Source organism: Sinocyclocheilus anshuiensis, unplaced genomic scaffold (genome assembly GCF_001515605.1).
Source record: "Sinocyclocheilus anshuiensis isolate Anshui unplaced genomic scaffold, SAMN03320099.WGS_v1.1 scaffold2019, whole genome shotgun sequence".
In the NCBI taxonomy this organism is placed as follows: Eukaryota; Metazoa; Chordata; class Actinopteri; order Cypriniformes; family Cyprinidae; genus Sinocyclocheilus; species Sinocyclocheilus anshuiensis.
Genome location: NW_015548326.1, coordinates 122,977 through 144,803, shown reverse-complemented (window position 1 = coordinate 144,803; position 21,827 = coordinate 122,977). Strand labels below are relative to the sequence as shown.

The 21,827-nt window shown below is 38.4% G+C and overlaps 1 protein-coding gene across 1 annotated transcript; it reads right to left on the bottom strand.

The window, feature by feature from the left end:
• Positions 1-87: 87 nt before the first annotated feature.
• LOC107656478 (leucine-rich repeat-containing protein 71-like) lies at positions 88-16,167 on the bottom strand. Its single transcript, XM_016444359.1, has 14 exons — positions 16,083-16,167; positions 15,803-15,902; positions 15,495-15,595; positions 7,633-7,708; positions 7,456-7,530; positions 7,112-7,180; positions 2,669-2,828; positions 2,477-2,560; positions 2,171-2,365; positions 1,956-2,031; positions 1,738-1,810; positions 1,428-1,558; positions 361-449; positions 88-294 (listed from the first exon to the last, which is right to left on the bottom strand). The coding sequence occupies exons 1-14, from the start codon at positions 16,165-16,167 to the stop codon at positions 157-159; spliced, it is 1,452 nt and encodes a 483-aa protein (XP_016299845.1). The 3' UTR covers positions 88-156.
• Positions 16,168-21,827: the final 5,660 nt, after the last annotated feature.

Sequence of the window (21,827 nt, the reverse complement as noted above, 5' to 3'; positions counted from 1 at the left end):
TATGTCAGTGAATATGTAAAATTACAATACAGCAAAGATAAAAAAGTTACACAAACAATGAAAGCATGAACTATTGATATGGTTGAGTTGAGGCAGTAAATGCATATATTAATCTTTCATATAAATTGCAAATATTAAACCCTTCTTGTCATTCTGTTAGGCTTCATTGGTGGTCTTGGGCTCACCGTGTTCATCCTCCACCTGACCAGAGAGGGTTTTCTTAAGAGGGTCCCTGAGGGACATGATTTCTTGTATCTTCAGGAAGGTGTCACAATCTGAGGGAAACTGATTCCTCTGAAAAACAGCTGAAATCAAAACAAGCTCTTTAAAAAGGATTAGAAAAAGAATGATGATACTCACATTGAGAGAAAGACGCAGAAGTCCACCTTCACCCTGGCCTTCCAGAGATGAGAGGAACACCTTGAGTGACTGCTCAGACAATTTATTTCCTGCATTATCAGAAAAGAAAACCTTACAACTATAATGTACAAGCAAGTTGAGTTGATTTCCAGTCCCCTCCTCTTCTATTATATCATGAATACATAATTATAGTTTTCTTAAAACTAGTGTATCTATTCTGGTATTTATGTTACAAGCAATGTCTGTATTTGGTATCTGAGAGGCGACTGAGGGTCTGACCCATGTCAAGAATGCAGTAACAGTGTTTACTCACTTAGTCCGGCTTCCAGAGAATAAATATGTATTTGTTTTATAATAATTAATCTGAATCATTATATAAACATATGTTATATTTTATAGAAAAAGAGTTATCATTTTGAACTTTGTTCTTATTTTATTACGTGGTTCTCATGATAGATGTATGAGACATTTAAAGACCAATGCACCACATGTATCCACTAACTTTTATGTATGTTAGCCTATCAGAACCTGTGGAAATGGTGTCAACTGATCATCCATATGACTATCAGTACTACACTCTTAAAAATAAAGGTGCTTCAAAAGGTTCTTCACAGCGATGCCATAGAAGAACCATTTTTGGTTCCACAAAGAACCATTCAGTAAAAGGTTCTTTAAAGAACCATCTCTTTCTTACCTTTTTGTAATCTGAAGAACCTTCTTTCACCACAAAGAACCTTTTGTGAAACAGAAAGGTTCTTCAGATGTTAAAGGTTCTTTATGGAACCATCTAGACAAAAAGGTTCTTCTATGGCATCGTGAAGCACCTTTATTTTTAAGAGTGTAGTGGGTCTATATTCTGAGTTAGTTCAAGGCTGGCTCCTCTTACTCATTTGCTACGGCCTTTGGAAGTGTGGAGAACTCTGTCTTCACTAAACTGTCTGTCAACTGATTGAACTTGACTCCTGGTGTTCATTGAGCATATTGGTCTCTCACTACGGGGTTTAACTGTAGTTCCCCTACAGTTTCACACTAATGCTGAAATGAAATCAATTCTGAAATGAAATCACCTGAGAGATTCAGAGAAGTAAGGCATGTGTTTCCCGGATGAATGACTTTCCCTCCAGCGTGCACGATTCCAGGATCCAATAGACGAATCACAGTCTCAACCACGTCCACTCTCTGACAAACAAATGTGTCCATGTTTAATGGGAAATATCTAATTGTAGCAAAAGGGGTTTCATAAACTCATGAAATTCTTATCTCGCGGGGCAACAAACAAATTAAATATGATTATATATATATATATATATATATATATATAATTTTGAAAATTTAGCATTTTCCTTCCTTCCTGTCTGTCTTTGTCTTATTCTTACCTCTTGGTCAGATACTAGCAGATTGTTGTCTTTGCCTGCTAATTTTCCAGCCTGAATACGGGGAACTTTATTATCTGAGTGAAAAGCAAGACAGAAAATATTTTCTCGACATGTAAACTACGTAAAATATACCATATAAAAATATGCAAAATATACTATGTAAAATATAAAGTCCACTTCTGAATCGCAAACAAACAGTTGTCAAAGGAGTTCAATTACCTTTCTTGGCCACCTTTGGCTCTTCTTTTTTTGCTGCCTGACCTGCTGCTGGTTTCTCCTCTTTCTTAGGGTTGTCCTACACACAATAAAGTAAAATCTTGCTACAAACATTATTAAACAACTGTAAATCATTGTATTGTATCTCAAAAACAGAGACAGACTCTTTTCATGTCATAAAATGTATATACAATATATAGGGAACAGCACTGCTCAACCTTCTTTTTGGTGGGGTTCTTTGTACTCTTGTTGAGGCGATCCAGTGAAGAGCTGCTGCGGACGGAAAGAGGCCGCTCATGTGAGTCTGCAAGACTAACCAGAGATGGCTGGACCATTGTTGATTCTTCACCTTTAATTAACAACTTCCTCCTTTCAACTATCTCCTCATGTGTCAGAGCAAAGGGGCCAAGCACCTAAATAAGGATATTAGAAAAAGATGTATGGAAATATACATGTTTAATGTGTCAAGTTAGGCAGAGTAAGGCCGATAAAATGAAGTTGTTAATAGGAGTATATATGTATACCTCAGCCAAATGAGCTGCTCCATTATCCCCTATTTGATTGTAGGATAATGACAGACACAGCAAGGAACGGTTGAGACGCAGACCCTTTAAAAGAGGGATGGGTGTTATTAAAAACTCGGTTTTAAGTATTTGCAGTCATGACATCATTAGAAACTGTCTGAATGCCTTCAGATGGAGTTAAATTTTACACACCTGAGAAATGTGAATCGCACCTGCATCACCAATACTATTAAAGGCTAGGTTGAGGGACAGGAGGTTTTTGTTGGCAGAGTGTACAGTGGACAGAGCCGAGCCAATCAGACAAGCTCCTTCCTCTCCTATATGATTATTACGTAGTGATAAGTCCGTCAACCTAGCATGGACATTATTTGAAAAAAGCTGAAAAACTCAAATAAAAAAAGTGAAAAACTACAAATAATGCATTTTGTCATTATGAGAGAGATACATTATAACACACATTATAACATTGTTTTGATATCATAAAAGTCAGATGCACTTTAAAGGCCTCATGGCCTATGTGACTGAGATTGTGTATGAAGGATTCGAGAATGAATAATGTGTACACTGCCCACAAAGATTATTAACACTTTGACAGCTCATATGTACGGTAATATGCCTCTGGGACCTCTGGGCACCTGGAGAGGGTTAAATAAAAAAATAAAAACAGACCAGTGGGAAAACAGAAAATTAAAAACAGACCAGTGGGTAAAATCACCCAATTAAAGAAGAATCGATAGAGCTAATAAAAAAATTGTGGAAAGCAAGGGGAATAACATACATAAAAAAGGTGACCTATATGCTTATTGGACAGTGACTTATAACGAAACTGTATAAGAATGGAAGCTTGGAACGAGATCAGTTCAGATGGTCAGCTGGCATTTTGGCTTTGTTGTCTTGTCCACTAAAGTCTCATTTTGACTTCTGAAACTCTGCCTCTGAGTATTATTCCAGCAAGAATGAGAAGACTTTTCTGCATTACAACTTAACCGTATTTTGAAGACAAATTTGTACGCAGAAGTGAACTAAATCTGACAGAACCTCCATTTAAGGTAAGTCATTACTTGTAAATAAATAAATAAATAAATAATTCATTCATTCATTTTTACTACAATTTAAAATAACAGTCTTTATTCTAATATATTTTAAATCAATTGTAATTTATTATCAATTGTATTTAATATTTTCTGAGAAAACTGTAATGCAATGTTACTTTTGTAACATTGTTTTTACTGTCACTTTTAATCAATGAATGCATCCTTGCTGAATAAAAGTATTACTAAAATATCCCAAAACATTTACCCCAAACTTCTGAATGGTAGAATATATAGTAAGTGTAGCGTTTGGACCAATCAGACACACAGCTATTAATTATATTGAATGAATAATCCAGCAAACCCCCTCACCTAAAAAGCAAACTATGTGTTAGAGTTCTGTGGACAATCCCGAAAAGCAACTGACACCCCAAAAAGGCAGAATAGGCCTCTGGTTACCATGGCAAGCAATGATAAATCATCTGACAACACTGCTTTTATTGCTCAAAGGAATGTGGTCAGTTACTCTCACTCTATTTCCCCACAGGAAAGACACATGATGCCCATAGAAATGGACTCTTCCCTATTAATTCATAGACAAACCTTTCTATGACCTTCCTATCATGCATAACCCCTAGGTCATTGTGTATATTATTACTGTTCTTGTATATTGTCTTTTGCATTGTATACTGTTTTATGCATGCTTATGATAGAATCCTTGGTTAATATAAACTCACCTATAGCATGTTTGGTATCTATGAATTCCTGTTTTGATTATCTAAATGAGAGGGTATATTATATGTTACCCTGGAAGAACGTGATTGCAATTCCAACATCACCAAACCTTCAAACCATCAAGACTTTTATCTGAGACTACATCCCGAATAAAACTTTTGTGCACATATTACATGAGTTTCTGATTCTGTCACTGCTTGCTTGTAAATCAATGTCCCTTTAATGATTCCTGATCATGTTACATGCTTTAGTGCAGGGGTCTCCAAACTTTTTGTGAGTGAGGGCTCCCTGAAGGTATAAAATAGTCTCAAGGGCTACTTGTTTGATATACTCCAATACATATACATTATATATATATATATATTCTCTCTAATATCTTGATATCTTGCATTTTATACAAAAATGCATTTTATTTTCCCCTAAATTCTGTGTTTTCCATTTGATTTCTTATGGATTCCGTGTTTTATGATTCAGTACAAATTTATCATAAAAAATGGTGTCTAGTAAAATGAATTAATAAAACATCAACAGGAACTCTCTGAAGATGAAGTGCATGTGTTCATGTCCTCATATATTGAGACGGCGACGCTGAAAACACCGCGAGTCACGTGTGTTTGAGTTTGTGTATCAGATGAAACTACTCCACGCATTCACACAGAACATGCAGAATTATTAGCTACATGCACTGAATGGTTGCTGTAACATCTATTTCTGTTGTGATTAATCCATATTGAGTAAAAATCCAAAAGTCCAGAGCTTATCATCATTATTAAAGTTGGCATGAAACGGAAGTTGCGATTGTCTTTTCTTCTCTACTGTGACGTATATCCGAGTGAAACGGCATCTGTAATGAGCGGGCGGGACTTGATTTCGTCCTTCGGGAATTGATTGGATCGTTGGAAGCTGGGGCGTTGCTAACAAAATGGAGGCAGATCTGAATGCCAGTTTGCAGTTTGTGGTGGGGGATTTCTCTCTGAATGACTGAGTGTGTCCTCCATCAGGTTAAGTCATACTCATGAAAAAATTAGTTTGCGATGTCCTAAGAGTAATGTTGTCGTAATATCCTAATATCTTTTCAATGTTTAGGGGTAACGTACTCCCTCATGACTGGTGTCAGTGCTATAAAGTGAAGCATCAGCTTCAGCTTTTCCCCGTCGTTTATCCCAGCGTTTACCCCTCACGTCACTAGCTCCGCCCTTGCGCCATAGCTCGTGACCGGAAGAGAAGATGAGTCGTTTAGAGGAGGAGGGGAGGTTAACGTTTTTGATTCAAGATTACGAGGGCACATGAATTTAAAAAAAATAATTAAGTGCACGGATAAATTATTTATAATAAACACTACAGTATTCCATTAAAAAATAAGAATTTTAAATTTTGATTTCATGGTGACTTTAACATAACTTTTATCATAATCTCAATATGATATAATTTATCGCCCAATGCTAATTTAGGCTATTTATAGAACGTCCTTGGTGGGCGACTCAGAGACTCCTTGCGGGCTACCAGGTGCCCACGGGCACCACGTTGGTGACCACTGTGCATTAGTACTCTAGTGCATTAGTAAGTTATTTTCTGTGGTCACGAAAATTACATTTCCTAGAGTTGATATAAAATTACTCTGAATGTTCGCTGGACGAACAGATTAATTGATGGTAATATTAATTCTGCAACAGTTACTACTGGCAGCTAATATAAATAATGGTAATTAATTATAATTAATTGTAATTATTTATATACATTTCCCTTTTGAGCTAATTTGCTACATAAGCATCAAGTGTTGTTGGAGTAGATAGCGCTGGAGGGCAATGAGATTTGCCTGAAAGCTCCTCTGGCAACGATGGACAGCATCACCAGATAGCGTTCCAGGCTACCAGGAATGCCTGGAGTTCCTCTGGCACCGTGGGATAAGAAAACTTTGATAAGTTTTATCATTTGACTAATCATTCATGTACTCTACATAATCATGGCAACCATGGGCAAGGCTAAGACATTCCATGCACATGCTTTAATACACATTGTTTTTGATTCATTGTTTATTGACCCCCAAGGATGTATAGGTAGGGAGGCAGACACTTTTACTCTTCTCTAGTCAACCGTGAGGAGAGATGTTTGAATGCGACTTCCTCCGGAGTGCAGCATCATGGAGAAGCCATTTGTTGGGGGACCATTATTGGTTCATAGATGAATGGAAGGTAGAGGTGGACTTATGGTGTTGCACTCTGGGTAAAGGGTTTAGAAGTGAGACTTGATAAAGTCTCAGAGGGGGGAATGTGTTGTGATATTTTACTTGAAAATATGATGTATGATTATAACGATAATCAATAGACTGATCAATATGGTGATTGTTTCAATGATTGCTTCAATATTGGATGTCTTAATGCAGACTGTGAGTCCTAGGTGCTTTCCAATGGGCAAGTGTAGGTGCTCCCCATTGGACAGCGCAGATGAACTTGAGTGAACCAGTGAACTTTGGGTAACTTCCAAGAATATGTCAGGGATGGCACAAACAAGTTTGATGAATGGCCTATGAGGACACCTGCGTCCAGGGGAAGGATGAGATAAAAAGTATTAGGAGAATGGTTCAAACTAGCAGGAGTCCACAATTAGTAAAACTAGAGGAATAAGACCAATCAGAGACCGAGCTACCAATCTTTGGTTTAAAAGACTGATAAGAATAAGGTGTAAGCATGGATGTTGGGTCAGACAAAGACTCAGTTGCGGTGACCGTCATCTCGGCTTTGTTGCTTTGTCCAATAAAGTCTTATTTTGACATCTGGAACTCTGCTTCTTGAACTTCATTTACTACATTGAGAAGACCATTGTGTGTTCCAAGACAGTGTAAGTATGTTTAAAAATGAAAATGACTCACATGCTGTCTTCTGCTATGAGTAAGTGGTAACTCTGCTCAGGGAGTGGATTGCCCTCCAAAACCACTTTCCTAGCAAGATATAAGTTGGTAGATGTTGTCTTCAGATTTTCCAGTATCAATTACCATAATTTATTTTCCAAATAGATCTTTTGTCTGTGGTGTAAAGCATAAACTAGCAGGCCTATAGCCCACTAGTGGATATGATGATAAGGTTTAAATAACATTCTGATATTTAATTAATGTTAAATTAATTAATTAAAAGTTTATAACACACTGAATGTCGGTCTTAATAACACTGGCAAGAAATAATAAAGTCATTCTAGCTTTTGACTGCATGTTCTTACCTGAGATTTGAGCACAAAGACACTGTGTTTCTCATGGAGATGAAAGTGTAATCCGTCAGGCCCACACGCCACATGCTGCAATGAATCACCATTACTGGGAAATTTACATATCATACTGTTCATTTGTAACATGGACACCCATAAGCATACATACAACACACACACTCAAAGTCTTACTGTAAGCACTGTAAGTTACTAAGGGACGGCAATATCCTGCTCAACACCTGAAGCACCACCTCATCCATCTTCCATCCTATCAACAAATAACAACAATTCAGCCTGAATTTTGCATATGATCAAATTGAACAACTTCACATAGAAAATAAATCGTTGCAGACATCAGTCGCAACACTTACAAAACAAGTTGACACTCTCACTTCTGAAAATAGAAGAATTAATGAAACTCTACTTGAAATACAAGCTAGGAGTATGCAAGATAATTTGAGCTTCACTGGGATTCCTGAAAATATTTCTTCCAATGAATCAGAAGCACTCATTTTGTGTGAACCAGAAATTTTATGATCTCGAAGCTTAAACTTGACAAAGAAACTGATGATTCGATCTCCTTCCATCGGGTGCATAGGGTCAGCAAATTTACCAGCAAAAGCCCTTGTTGACAAACTAGAACACTTTAAGCACAAAGAGATCATAAAAAGCAAAGAAAAAGAGCTTAAAGGAGCTCAAACTTCGGGATTAATGATCAATTCCCAAGAGAAATCAACGAGTGCCGAAAGATACTTTATCCAATACTGAAACAACAAAGACTGAAAAATAAACACGCATATTTAAGTGTGGATAAACTATTTATTGAGGCACAACTTTATCGTGATCCTTCGATAACTCCATGGCTGTATTAAAGGGGTCATATGATGCGATTTCAATTTTTCATTTCTCTTTGGAGTGTTACAAGCTCTTGGTGCATAAAGAAGATCTGTAAAGTTGCAAAGACTAAAGTCTCAAATCCAAAGAGATTTTCTTTATAAAAGTTAAGAGTCAACCACGCCTACCTAAAATGGCTCGTTCTAACACGCCCCCACATGTCTACGTCACGATGTGGGAAGATTTGCATAACGGCGCCCAAATGTTCACGCAAAGAAAGAAGGCGTAACTTTTATTCTCGCTGTAGTATTGTTGTTGCCGCCTCCGCCATGTCGTGAAGGTTCTGTTTTTTGTTTGTTGAAAGCGAAACTATTTTGGTTGGCCTTCCAAAAGAGGACGATATCCGCTTCGTCATGCCTGGAGCTGATCCGTGCTGGTCGCTGAGGAAATACATCAACTTCGCGCTGTGGATCGCCAGATCGGCTTTCACCGTGGACAAAGCGGAGTCCAGCCCGGGGTCGTCACATGTGGTTGCCGCAAGCCCGCCGGACGCTCCTTCGTCGAATCCGGCGGCCGCACCGTTCTCAAGCCCGCCGGCCTCCGCTCACTCAAGCCGGCCTCCGCTCACTCTAGGCCGTGGCTCACTCTAGGCCTCCGCTCACTCAAGGCCGCGGTGTGTGACGCTGTTTCGTTGTGAAAGCGAAACTACTTTGTTTGGCCTTCCAAAAGAGGACACCGCTAGAAATCAGTGGTTAAGTTATATTTACAACACTGTTCTGTTCTGACTGTAAGTATATTTTTTATATTTAAAGAATTTGCCATTAACGATTCAAACGTGAGTTTTTTGGGCAGTGTAGAGTAGCGCTGGTTGTTTGTCATTTCTCCGATCACAAATGCAGACATGGTTTTATGTTTACGCGGCGCAACGCAATGCGTAAAAAGACAGTATAATGTGTCTCGTCGCTCCGGCCGGACAGGGCATCACAATATGGTAAGGGGCGTAACATTAATATAATAATAAAATAATAAAATAATAATAAAATAATAATTAAAAAAATAAATAAAATGTTTACTATTGTTAATTTATACGGCCCCAATTAAGATGATCCTGAATTTTTTCATCTACTTTTTTCACAGATTTCTAGCTTATCAGGTAATTGAATTTTATTGGTTGGTGGTGATTTCAATGGAGTTTTAAACTCAGTTTTAGATTGATCTAATAAGGTGATTAATAGAGAGCATTCACAATCGGCTGCTATAATAAAGCAATACATGGAGGATTTGGGCCTTGGAGACTGTTGGAGAATTAAAAACAAGACAGCAAACTAATATTCTTTTTTCTTTTCTGTTCATAAGTCATTTTCACGAATTGATTTTGTTGTTGTTGAGTAATTCTAGTATTCAGAATATCATTAATGTTAAAATTCATCCTATAATAATTAGTGATCATGCACCTATATCATTACAGTTAAAGGTTGATAGTTTTAACATTAAAAGTCCATCTGTATGGCGTTTTAATATTTCATTATTGGAGGATCCCGATTTTGATACCTTTATAAGGAAAGAATGGGACATTTTTCTTAAAGATAATGATACCCCTTATATTTCATCATCTGTATTATGGGAAACCTGGAAAGCAGTAATTAGGGGAAAAATTTTTTCATATTCATCCCATAAGAAAAAACAAGAAAGTAATTTAGGACATAATTTAGAGGAAAAATCTAAAAAATTAATAGACTTATATACTAAAAATCTGGATCAAAGCTTATGGGAACAAATACAAAAAATAAAATTTTTGATTGAGAATATTAAAGAAAGTAAAATTTATGATGCAACAACTTAGATATAATAGAGAAAAATCAATTATTACTATTAATGATTCTGTGGGTAATTGTAAACAATCGCCAGAATAAATAAATTAGGTTTTTAATTTTTTTTATCATGAATTATATTCTTCTATAAATGATCCAAAATCAATAGATATTCAATTATTTTTAAATCAATTAAATCTTCTAAGTTTAACAAAAAAAACAAGCTGATTATTTAGTTATGCCTTTAACTTTACCAGAGTTGCATAATGCATTGATGATAATAAAGCTCCAGGGCCAGACGGGTTTCCCGCAGAATTTTTAAAACATTTTTGGGACATAATGGCTCCAATGTTTTGCAGAATGGTTAGAGAAATAAAGATAGCTTTAATAAGATTATTATTGAAACCTGATAAAGATCCAACTTTGCCTTCAAGTTATCGTTCACTATCCTTGATAAATACTGATATTAAGATAATTTCTAAAGCTCTTGCATTTCGCTTGGAATCAACAATTTCTACAATTATACATAAAGATTGAACTGGATTCATTAAAGGTCGCCATTCTTCAAGTAATTTAAGAAGACTTAATATAATTGATATATCACAGCGTAATCAAAGCCATTGGCAGTTCGCCAAAATGTAAATATTCAAGGCATATCTATCGGTAACATAGAACATAAAATAAATTTGTATGCAGATGATATATTGTTGTATCTTCGAGATTCAGCTAATTCCTTAACGGAATTTTCAAGATTATATCATCATATTCACAGATTTCTGATTATACCAAATTGGACAAAATCTACAATACTTCCAGTTACAGTAAATTCATGGAATCCTTCATCTCAACCCCTACTCTCATTAAATGTGTAATGTGGGTTTTGGGTTTTGTTTCATGTTCATGTTTTCATGTCTTTTATTTTGTAATTGTTTTATGCTGAACCCAGCAGTTGTTCGCCTTCTGAGCCTTCGTCAGGGAAGTCGGACCATAGAGGACTATGTGGAGGACTTTTGTGGACTGAGCCATTTAGTGGATTTTAATGATGTGGCCCTTAAGGACATTTTTCGAGTGGGTGAACTCGAATTTATTTTGTAATTGTTTTATGCTGTTTGTGTCATGCTTCCCTTGCCCTCATGTATTCATGCCATTGGTTCCCTTGTCTGTGTGTCATGTTCTGATTGGTAGTCTTAGTCATGTGTCTTGTTCCCCATTGGTTTGTTCATGTCATGTGACCCTCCTTGTCTGCCATAAGTAGCCATCATGTTCCCATTGTGCCTGGTCGTGTATTGATGTTGTAACCCGCTGTCGGTGAGTCTAGTCTGTTATGCCTCGTCAAGTCTGTTCATGTCAAGTCTGTTTTAGTCAAGTCTGTTCATGTCAAGTCAAGTCACGGATTATTGTTTGGATGTTTGGATCACTGTAAATAAAACTGCACTTGGGTTCTCACTACGCTCGCCTTCAGTGGACTGATTCGTTACAAAATGTTAGAGGTAATATTAAATACTTGGGTGTAATTTCTTTCTTTCAGAAATTGTTCATTTAAATTTCTCTCCGATATTAACAAAAATTACTAATGTTTAAAACGCTGGAATACTTTGCCTCTTTCTTTAATAGGGCGAATAGCAACTGTCAAAATGAAAATCCTCCCTCAGATTAATTATTTATTTTCAATGATTCCATTTGAGCCTTCTAAATGGTTCCAATCACTGAACTCAATTATATCTGGTTTTTATTGGAAAGATAAGAAAGTTAGAATTAGTCTATCTATTTTGCAAAAAAATTAATTACAGGGGGGCTTAGACGCTCCAAACTTTTGAATGTATTATATAGCAAATCAGTTACAATTTCTTACTAAGTGGATACACATTCATTCAGATAATGATGCTTGGATGGATTTGGAACAATATGATTGTAATGAAATTAAATGAAGTGATATACATTTTATTGGAACATTGATTAAACAACATAATTGTTTTAAAAATAAACTAATTTCTTCTACTCTCAAGTCTTGGTGGAAAATTAAAAATATAACTAAATCTTCAATTGATCCATGTATACATTCTCCAATTTGGTATAATCCTGATTTCTATTTTAACAAAAAAACTCTTTATTTCTCCAAATGGAGTCAATGCGGCATAACTCATCTTCATCATTTTCTGATAGTAAGTTTATCTCCTTCAAAAATTTTACATCTAATTATGCTATTCTTTAAGGAGAATTTATTCATTATTTACTAGGGGTGTGAGATCCGATGTGTCTCGCGAGAACGTGACGATATCCTCCGCTACTGGCATTTGTCAGACCTTTCAGACATATTTGCATTACACTGGCTCATTCGCCAGTAGTGGTATGTAAGATATTTTATGTTCACCTGCGAATACAATATGCTTAATGTTACCTGCGGTTAACAGGATGCTCCAGTGTTTAACTAATCACCTATCTACCTATCTGAAAGATCGGGCTAGTGCTGCTTCCTGAAGAAAGTTTATCATTCTCACGTGTTTTAAGCCTTGTCAGTTTAAACATTAAAGTGTTTTAAGCCATTCAAGCGTGAGAAAGCGCGAAAGAAATTTCAGTGCGGTACTCGTGCAGTGATACCGTTTCTGTGCGCACGCACGCAAAAAGCCCATATGCGAGAGACACACCATTTTGGTATTTGTGAATCATATGTATATTCATCATCTGCTTTATGTACATGGCACTGGCAGTATTTTCACAAACGTGTAACTTACATGCTTAGAGCAGCACCATGCATCATCGTTCATTTATATCGCTACATGGCTCCCTGCAATACAACTCTGATTCTTCAATCGCGCCATCTAGTGGTCTGTTATTGATACAACCACAACTGCTACAACTGATAACGGAGCGCTCAAGCGGGTACTGCGAGTCATTTTGAGGTAATTAAAATATGTCAAATTAATATATTGCGTTAAATGATTTACTTATCAGGCAAGTGGCCGCTTGATAAGAGGGAAAATTACGCAGTGTAGTCTTTATCACCATGCAGAGGTTTCTTTTGCAAAATAATCTGCTGACTGTACACGATCCCTCAGCCTTACCACGCCCCCCAGTTTGGGAATCACTGCTTTATTCTTTTAAACGGATACATTAATCGTGTTTATTATATATATTTTTTTATTAAAGTGGAAATCAGTTTACTAAATAATGTAAACTTGACTGAATGCTTCACTTCCATTTTAAAGGGATATTTGTGTTGTTTATTATTTATTTTTATTTATACTATTTATAATTTTTGTGCAATTACTTGCCTGTCAGTTGAGTTTGTGGCAAAACATTTTGCAGTGTTTACATGTTGTTTATTACTGCATAAAATTCATTAAAATAGATGTTTAATTTCATAAAGTACAAGTTGGTTTCAAAATGCACATTTTGCATTTTGTGTTTTTCAGTTGAATAAAAGACTATTTTCCCCTATATATTTCATAATTGAGGATTTCTTTTAAAAAGTCTAAAAACCTCGTCTCATTCTCGTGAACCCATTCTCGTGTCTCGGATAAGTGTCTTGTCACACCCCTATTATTTACATATAAAGGAGGTAATCAGGAATAAAATAAATATTAATTTCAATACGCTTCAACCTTCTGCATTTGTTACTCAGATCAGAATAGTTCCACCTTCAAAAAGAATGTTATCTAAATTATATAAATTATTACTTAGTACAGATACGTTGATGTACCTACCTACTGAAAAATGGGACTCTGATATATCTCATTCCCTGGGTTTTAATGTGTGGACACAAATTTGTAAAAACATGTTCTCTTTGATTAATAATTCTAACTTACAACTTATTCAATATAAGATTTTGCACAGACTGAGTACATATTACACAATACAGAAAACATAAAATGGGTTTTATTAATTCACCCATCTGTGTCCAATGTAATCTCGGTACTGTAGATACTTACCTCCACTCCTTATGGTATTGTAGTCCTGTGCAGAATTTTTGGTTGGGGGTTATAGAGAAATTACATATTGTACTTGGGATTGAATTATCAATGTCTCCTTCATTTTGTTTGTTAGGATTATTTTCGGAGACTGATGTTGCTCCACATTATGCAAAATTAGTCTACATTGCTCTAATTCTAGCTAAATAAACTATTCTCCAACATTGGAAAACTAAGCAGTCATTAAATATTAACCATAGGTTAAATTTATTATTAGAATACATGGTAATGGAAAGGATGGCTGCTGTAGCTAGAAAGAACATCAGATCTTATGTAGAAATGCGGTCACCCTTTATTAGTTTTTTTGGAGTGGAGGAGTGATGAATTCATAATGTTTTCCCTTTTTTCCCTCTCTTGTGTGTGAAAAGAATATTAGAAGAATATGTAGGCAGGATTTTATATGGGCTAATCTACGTAATGTTTGTATAATTAAAGCTGTAGTCCGTAAATTTGGCCTCTTTGTCGCCATCTCTGTTTGAAAACCTGGAATTGCAGCTGTGTGCGGAATTATCTAGCTTGTGTGGGCTGTGAGTGGGCACGGCTCCAGCAAGGATGAATCTAATGTTCTGAAGAGTATGTGTGGCAGTCAGTCACCGCACCGGTGTGGATATTTACTGTACTTCGCAATCACAGATTCTAGCCTACGTCTTGGAATATGACCCAAATAAGAATTTTCACCATATATTCTCATCTGAACAAGTAAGTAACAAGTCTGCCACGTTTGTTCTGACTGAGGAAAAAAGCATTACCATAAATCTCGCTACCAATGGTGATTAAATCTAAAGATTGGTTAGCTCATATCACATCAAACCGTTCAAATTATTATTATTGTTATACTTTATTCTCAAATGATTAATGTTAACAACATCATATGACTATGATCAACATCAACATACTATGAGTATAGTGTGTATTAGCGTGTAGATTTCAATTTCTGCACAGTCTAAACTAATTGTCATACTCTTCGACAACTTCTTTATGTTTACAGAAGTGACGTAATGACGCAGTGCCATGCTCGAATTTCCCGCGAAAACCTACCCGTACCACTCAAATTAGAAAACATTATTATAATGTATAATAAGCTAACCGTTGTGAATCGGGCTAAAGTAAGGCGATAGTTTTGAACACTGGCTGGTTATGTACTTGCTCAAATATTAATTTCGGATCATTTTTAACCAAAAAAAGTTACGGACTGCAGCTTTAAATATGTAAAATGTGAATTGTATTGGGTATCTGGCATCATGTTTTTTGTTTTGCCCCCATGTCGTGTATGTGTATATCACTATATGTTCTTTTTTGTACACTGATGTAAAATGTGTTAAATTAAAAATTTTTTTTTTAAAAATAACAACAATAATAAACAAAGACATTTTGATATTAAACATTTCTTAGGAGTGTGAACAGCCACACCTTATTGTTTACGAAGAAGCAACAGCCTTACCAGATATTTTGACTTCCTTTACACTGCCGTGGTCTTCGTTCTCCAGCTCTATCCGGAGGCAAGGCTTAGAGGACCATGTTGTCATTTTACTTTCTAAGGATGTCTGAAATTGACTGTCCTCTTCAGTCCGGGTTATGGTTTTTATTAGGAAAAAATTGAGTTTTTAATAAAAGAGACAAATAAATAGTATTAAGAATAAACCATACGGCAATATAAAAATATAATCCTTTAGTAGAGTAACGTTAGACATTATAATGTACGTCTTATGTACAACACAGTATTTACCCATAACTCCTCTATTTGTAGATGATGACTGCTTTATCTTCACAGAAGGGATGTCTTTCACACCCATGAGTTTACACAGTTTTGTGAAGTCCTGCTCCAGATTTCCTGAACACTGGTAATCATCTAGTGTGAGCGATACAAAAACACACTGACATTCAGTTGACTTTATGTGCGTTAGGGACTATCACACAGCATTTTAACTCCAACAAACAGCCTATCTTTGGACATGGCATATATTTTGGTTATTTAACGATCACATGAAGCCAGAATCTAGTCTGTCTATCTGTCTTTACAGTCACATACCTGCGGTTTTAGGTGGTTCTTCGTCGGTCACAGAATCCGCCTTGTCCACTTTCTCCTTGGAGGATTTTTCAACTCGTTTTTTCATCGTTTAAGCGGAAAATTACCAACAGTTGGTTAAGCCGAAAACAAAACTAAATAATTAATATAAATGATTAATAATTATAATAAATATATAGTGAAGTAACTTTTTTTCAGCTGGTTGTCAGCTCAGGTTGTTTCGTTGCTATGCCAACAGCTCGAGCTGGCGTCCGTCACCTAGCGGATGGCGCCAAACAGAAAAATGACCATCTTGCCTGTCACTCAAAAACGGTCACCACAACAAAACTAATGTCAAATAACTAATATAAAAAATTGACAAACTTACTTGAATTCATACAGTTATAAACTACTGAGACAGCAGGGTGGTTTAAAAAAAGATTTTCAGCTCCATCTGTTGAATTGTTACCTCTGTCACGCAGAAAATAAAATAAAAATATACATTTTGTATATCATACATATATTAACTGCAGGAACTATTTTTCTGGAGGTGTAATTTGATAAGCTGTAAGATGAATTAGAGTAACGATTTAATAAATATTTTCATAAATACCCACACCTGTTTTTTTTTCCTTCAAATTAATATATTTCTTCTGTCAGTACCGAGCGGCAACCTCCCGCTCTCTCTCGTGAAGCCAACAAGGAAGTGACTTAAACTGTAATTCATCAACTGGCCGCTAGAGGCTGGCTGCAAAAGGGAGTCAATCCCATAGACTCCCCATGTTAAAATGCTCAACTTTACAGCAGAAAAAAACATGTTTACAGCCTGGTTCAAAAAATGATTTTGGTCTATATAGCTAATTTTGCCCTTCATGACAACTGTGAGGGGGGTGAATTTTTTTATAACTCATCCGTTTAAATTATATTTAGCCTTAAAGTTCTGCATAATTAAGGGCGTGGCCACTTGAGTGACAGGTGGATTGCCGCTGCTGTCACCACCGTCGAGCTAGATGGGCGTGGTTTCAGCAGCCAGCTCCCGCCTCTTTGCCCATTTTCGATTATCCGAGAGTGACGCGCGGTGACGCGCTGCCAAGATGGCGATGGCTGGCTCCGCCTACTTTAGGCTTCAAAACGCTCGTCGGAAGTCTACGGGTTACGTTACGGACACTACGTCCATGTTTTTATACAGTCTATGGTCAGTACACAGTAACACGTCTTAAATGTAACACTATAATCTTTATGAAGAATGAGTCAAAAGGTTTGATAAAATTAGGAGACATTGTTGCAAAGGTCTCTGTATTCAGACACTCTTAGGTAATAGAGCTATATTGGTATGTGTTGGACTATTCAATGACTGTGGACTGTTACTGCCCCCTTGAGGAATTACGGAGTATGCTAGAATGTGCTGTAAAGTGCGTCATAAGAATCATCAGTTGTTGGTATAAATCTGTAGAGTGTGCAGTGATTAATTCAACCCGAACCACATTAGTAACTACAGTACATTTGGTCCTTCGAGCCGGATTCAGTAATTGCTGTGGATTGCAGAAGATGTTTCCAGACCAGAGGATCAGAGAAGGACAACTAGCTGATGTGCGTCCTAAACGTCGAATACAGCCTCCAGCCTGGTTGGAGGATTATGAGGTTTCTCTCCCACACTATGACCAACAGTCTCCAGCTGCACATATGTTCCCTCATCCCAGAGATCTACAGGAGCCTCACACTGAAAGGGTAGCCGAGATGACCCCTCTCATTTATCAGCCATTGAGCGACTATGCCACAGGGACAGACCAGAGATTTATAAGCCGCTCATTACACATCGGACCAAGATATGAGAGCACACCTGTATCTCACCCAATCACAACTGAGGATGTATCAGAGATTTTGAGAACAGTTCAGGAGCTCAAACGAGAAAATCAACAGCTTCAGTCTACTGTGCTAGATATGCAGCAGAAAATGAGTGCTAACACAGCATCCTCACTCCACCAAAGATCAGTGCCTTTGCCATATGACAGAGCCCAGTCACAAACAAGTCGAGCCCCCTTACCAGATTATGAAGATTGGCCGCTGCCACCTCCACCTGTAGTGGATGAAGACATCCTTCCTCCTTCAGTAGATATACCACCCCCACCTCCTAGACACATGTCCAATTTGGTGGATGAATTAACTACCAGACTGCGAAACTTAGGGACTAAAGATAAACCTCTCTCATGTCCATCAACCCCTGAGTACTGTGAACCTGACTGCTATTCCATGGCATCAACTCTACAACAGAGGACACGTGACTATCCACAGTCCAGACACCCTCCTCAAACAGCACCTACCAGCCTTAAGCCATTCTACAGTGATACTGGACAGCATCCTTACTACCCTAAGCATAGTCATGATGTCAGTGGGTTTAAGAGGTTTGCATTAAAAGTCAGAGCTCTGGTAGGCATGCTGGACCAACTGGGAGATAGCGGCAGAGTCGAGCTTCAATGTGGCTCACACGTAACAAGGCTGTTGTCCAAGTTGCCTCACGACTTACGAGCTGAGTTCAAAAGGTATGTGTACCCCTTGAATGTTCGCTTCCCCACTCGTTTACACTTTGCAGACTGGCTTGAATACGAGCTGAAAATACAGGAGAGTGGTTTTGAGTTTCTTGGCGAAGACAGAAAGGAACGCCCTGACCAGAAGAGAGACAGGCGCAAAGACTTTAAGTCCACCAAGACAGCAGCTATATTTCACAGCGCAGACCCTGCTCTCAAAACCACATCATTAGGAGAGTCCAATTCAGGTGTGGCTAAACCTCAGGACAAACCAATAATGTTCTGCCCCTACTGCACAAATACCCAGCATTATCTGAATCAGTGCCAGAATTTCAGCCAGCTCACCAAAGAACAGAAAACTAACTGGGTGAAAACCAATAAGAGATGCTGGCGTTGTGGCCGAGCTCATCAGGCAGCACAGTGCCGTTTAAAGATAAGCTGTAAGGTATGTAAGGGCAAACATCTCGAGGCACTTCATGAATTAAATGAAAGACCAGTCAATGAGAACACCTCTCTTGTCAGCAATGCCAATGAGGTCCTATACTTAGACAGACCCTTCGGCTGCAGTCAAGTTCTATTAAAGATCACAAAGGTAATTCTTCGAAATGGGGAACATGCCCTTGAGACATTTGCCATTTTGGATGATGGTTCAGAACGCACCATCCTTTTACAAGCAGCTGCCCAGGAACTGAAGCTACATGGTAAAACAGAAAACCTTGCTCTGAGAACTGTTAGGCAGGATGTGAAGATCATAAATGGTACTTCAGTCTCCTTCACCATCTCTCCAGCCTGTCAGCCTCATAAAGTGTTTAAGATACACAGGGCATTTACTGCAGACCATTTGGGGCTCGCCGAACACACATGCCCAGCTGCCACCTTACAGCATAAATATAGTCACCTCAGAGGACTGCCAATCGCTTCCTTTGACAGTGTTCAGCCCCTCCTTCTAATCGGCTCTGACTATCCCCACTTAGTTACCCTGATTGAGCCTGTATGCCTGGGACCTCCTGGTGGACCAGCAGCAGTGAAGACACGACTAGGATGGACAGTCCAAGGGCCTGCTAAGCTTGTGCAACATCAACTTTTGACCCAGCAGTGTCTCAACATATCGATCCTTTCCCCTTCCAATGAGCTGTTCAGACACATCGAGAAACTCTGGCAACTTGATGTACTGCCCTACAGGAGTGAGAAATTTGCCACCAGATCCAAACAAGATCAAGAGGCTATCGACCTGTTAGAGGCAAAAACAACTCGAATCGACGTCAATGGGAAACAACGCTATGCCACGCCTCTCTTAAGAGTTAAGGACATGCCTAAATTGCACGCTACAAAGCAAGCAGTGATGCAGAATCTGCGCAGCACTGAGACTCGTCTGGCTAAAGATCCTATAAAGTCAGAGGCCTACCGAGCTGAAATTCAGAGACTGAAACAGGCAGGTTATGTGGTTGAAGTACCAGAGCAGAAACTAACGGAGAAAGATCAAGAATCATGGTTCATTCCCCACCATATGGTGAGCCATAATGGGAAAAACAGAGTTGTTTTTAATTGCTCTTTCTTATACAGAGGTAAGAACCTGAACAAACTGCTTCTGCCTGGACCAGCTCTGGGGTCCTCCTTACTTGGTGTGTTGCTACGATTCCGGGAGCACGCTGTAGCTCTTAGTAGCGATATAAAGGGCATGTTCCATCAAGTAAGACTACTGCCCGAGGATAAGCCCCTCCTCCAATTTTTATGGCGTGATCTGAATAGAGAGGAACCCCCTCGCATCTACGAGTGGCAAGTGCTCCCATTTGGGACTACCTGCAGTCTGTGTTGTGCGACATACGCACTACAGAAGCACGTAATTGATCACAGTCAGCCAGAAGACAATGTCTGCCACTCCCTTGAAAGGTGTTTCTATGTAGATAACTGTCTACAGAGTGTTGCAAATCCTGGTGAGGCTAAAGTGTTGGTGAACACACTGAGGAACCTGTTGGCAGAAGGAGGATTTGAACTGATGCCCATTTGAATACAACAATGGGCATGCAACTTTCCTAATGTCATCGATCATCTGCCAAAGGAAGCCAGATCAGAAAGCAGTGAGCTTTGGCTTAACCAAACCGAATCAGACCCTCAAGAACTTGCATTAGGATTACGTTGGATCTGTCAGTCTGATACTCTTGGATACAAAAACCGCCTCGACAACTGTCCAACTCCCACAGTGAGAAATATATACAAAGTAGTAGCGAGCCAGTACGACCCATTCGGGTTCCTTGTTCCCTTATCACTCGGGCCAAGATCCTTATACAGAGTCTCTGGGCTAAGCAACGAGAGTGGGACGACCCACTACTGCCAACTGACATTCTTCAAACCTGGCATGATTGGCAAAGGGAAATTCCCAAATCACACTGCCACGCTGCTATGTGAGCTCCCAGTTGGATTCCCTTAACTGTAGTCGGCAAGTACATATTTTCAGTGATGCCTCCGAAAGGGCATATGGATCTGTAGCATACTTGCGCACAGAGGATCCAAAGGGAAGTGTTGAAGTAGCCTTCCTCACAGCCAGGTCAAGAGTAGCCCCTAAGCACCAGTTATCTGTGCCTCGACTGGAACTGTGTGCAGCTCTTACAGGTACACAATTAGCTTCCTTACTAGCTAAAGAGCTTACTCTGAACATTACCCCTTTACTGTTAAAATAGGTAGACGAGGTGAGAAACGTTGGGGTATCTTGTTTAAATGCCTGACAACCCGTGCTGTCCACATCGACCTCTTAAGTAGCCTTGATAGTGATTCATTTCTGATGGCTCTAAGACGCTTCATATCCCGCCGAGGAAAACCTTCAGAGTTGCTGTCGGATCAAGGCACAAACTTTAAAGGGGGAGAAAGGGAGCTCCAAGAGTCATTCAAAACATTGTGTCCTACCCTGCAGACATCTGCTGCCAAACAGTAAATCCAATTCAGATTCAATCCTCCCAGTAGTCCCCATTTTGGAGGAGTGTGGGAGGGATCCTTCAGCTGAGGATCATCAATCAGCAGAAAGAGACATTCTAAGGAAAGTTCAAATTGACAGTTTTCTCGAGGATTTCGACTTTCTAGTCGCAGGTAAACCAGTACCGTCCTCTAGCCGCCTTATAATGTTGGCACCCGAGTATGACAGCACAATGGGGCTCATCCGAGTTGGTGGGAGACTACGCCGCAGTCTACAATTGGGGGCACCAGAATTGCCGAAATACAGGAACTTACAAGTGCACACACCTGGCGGTAT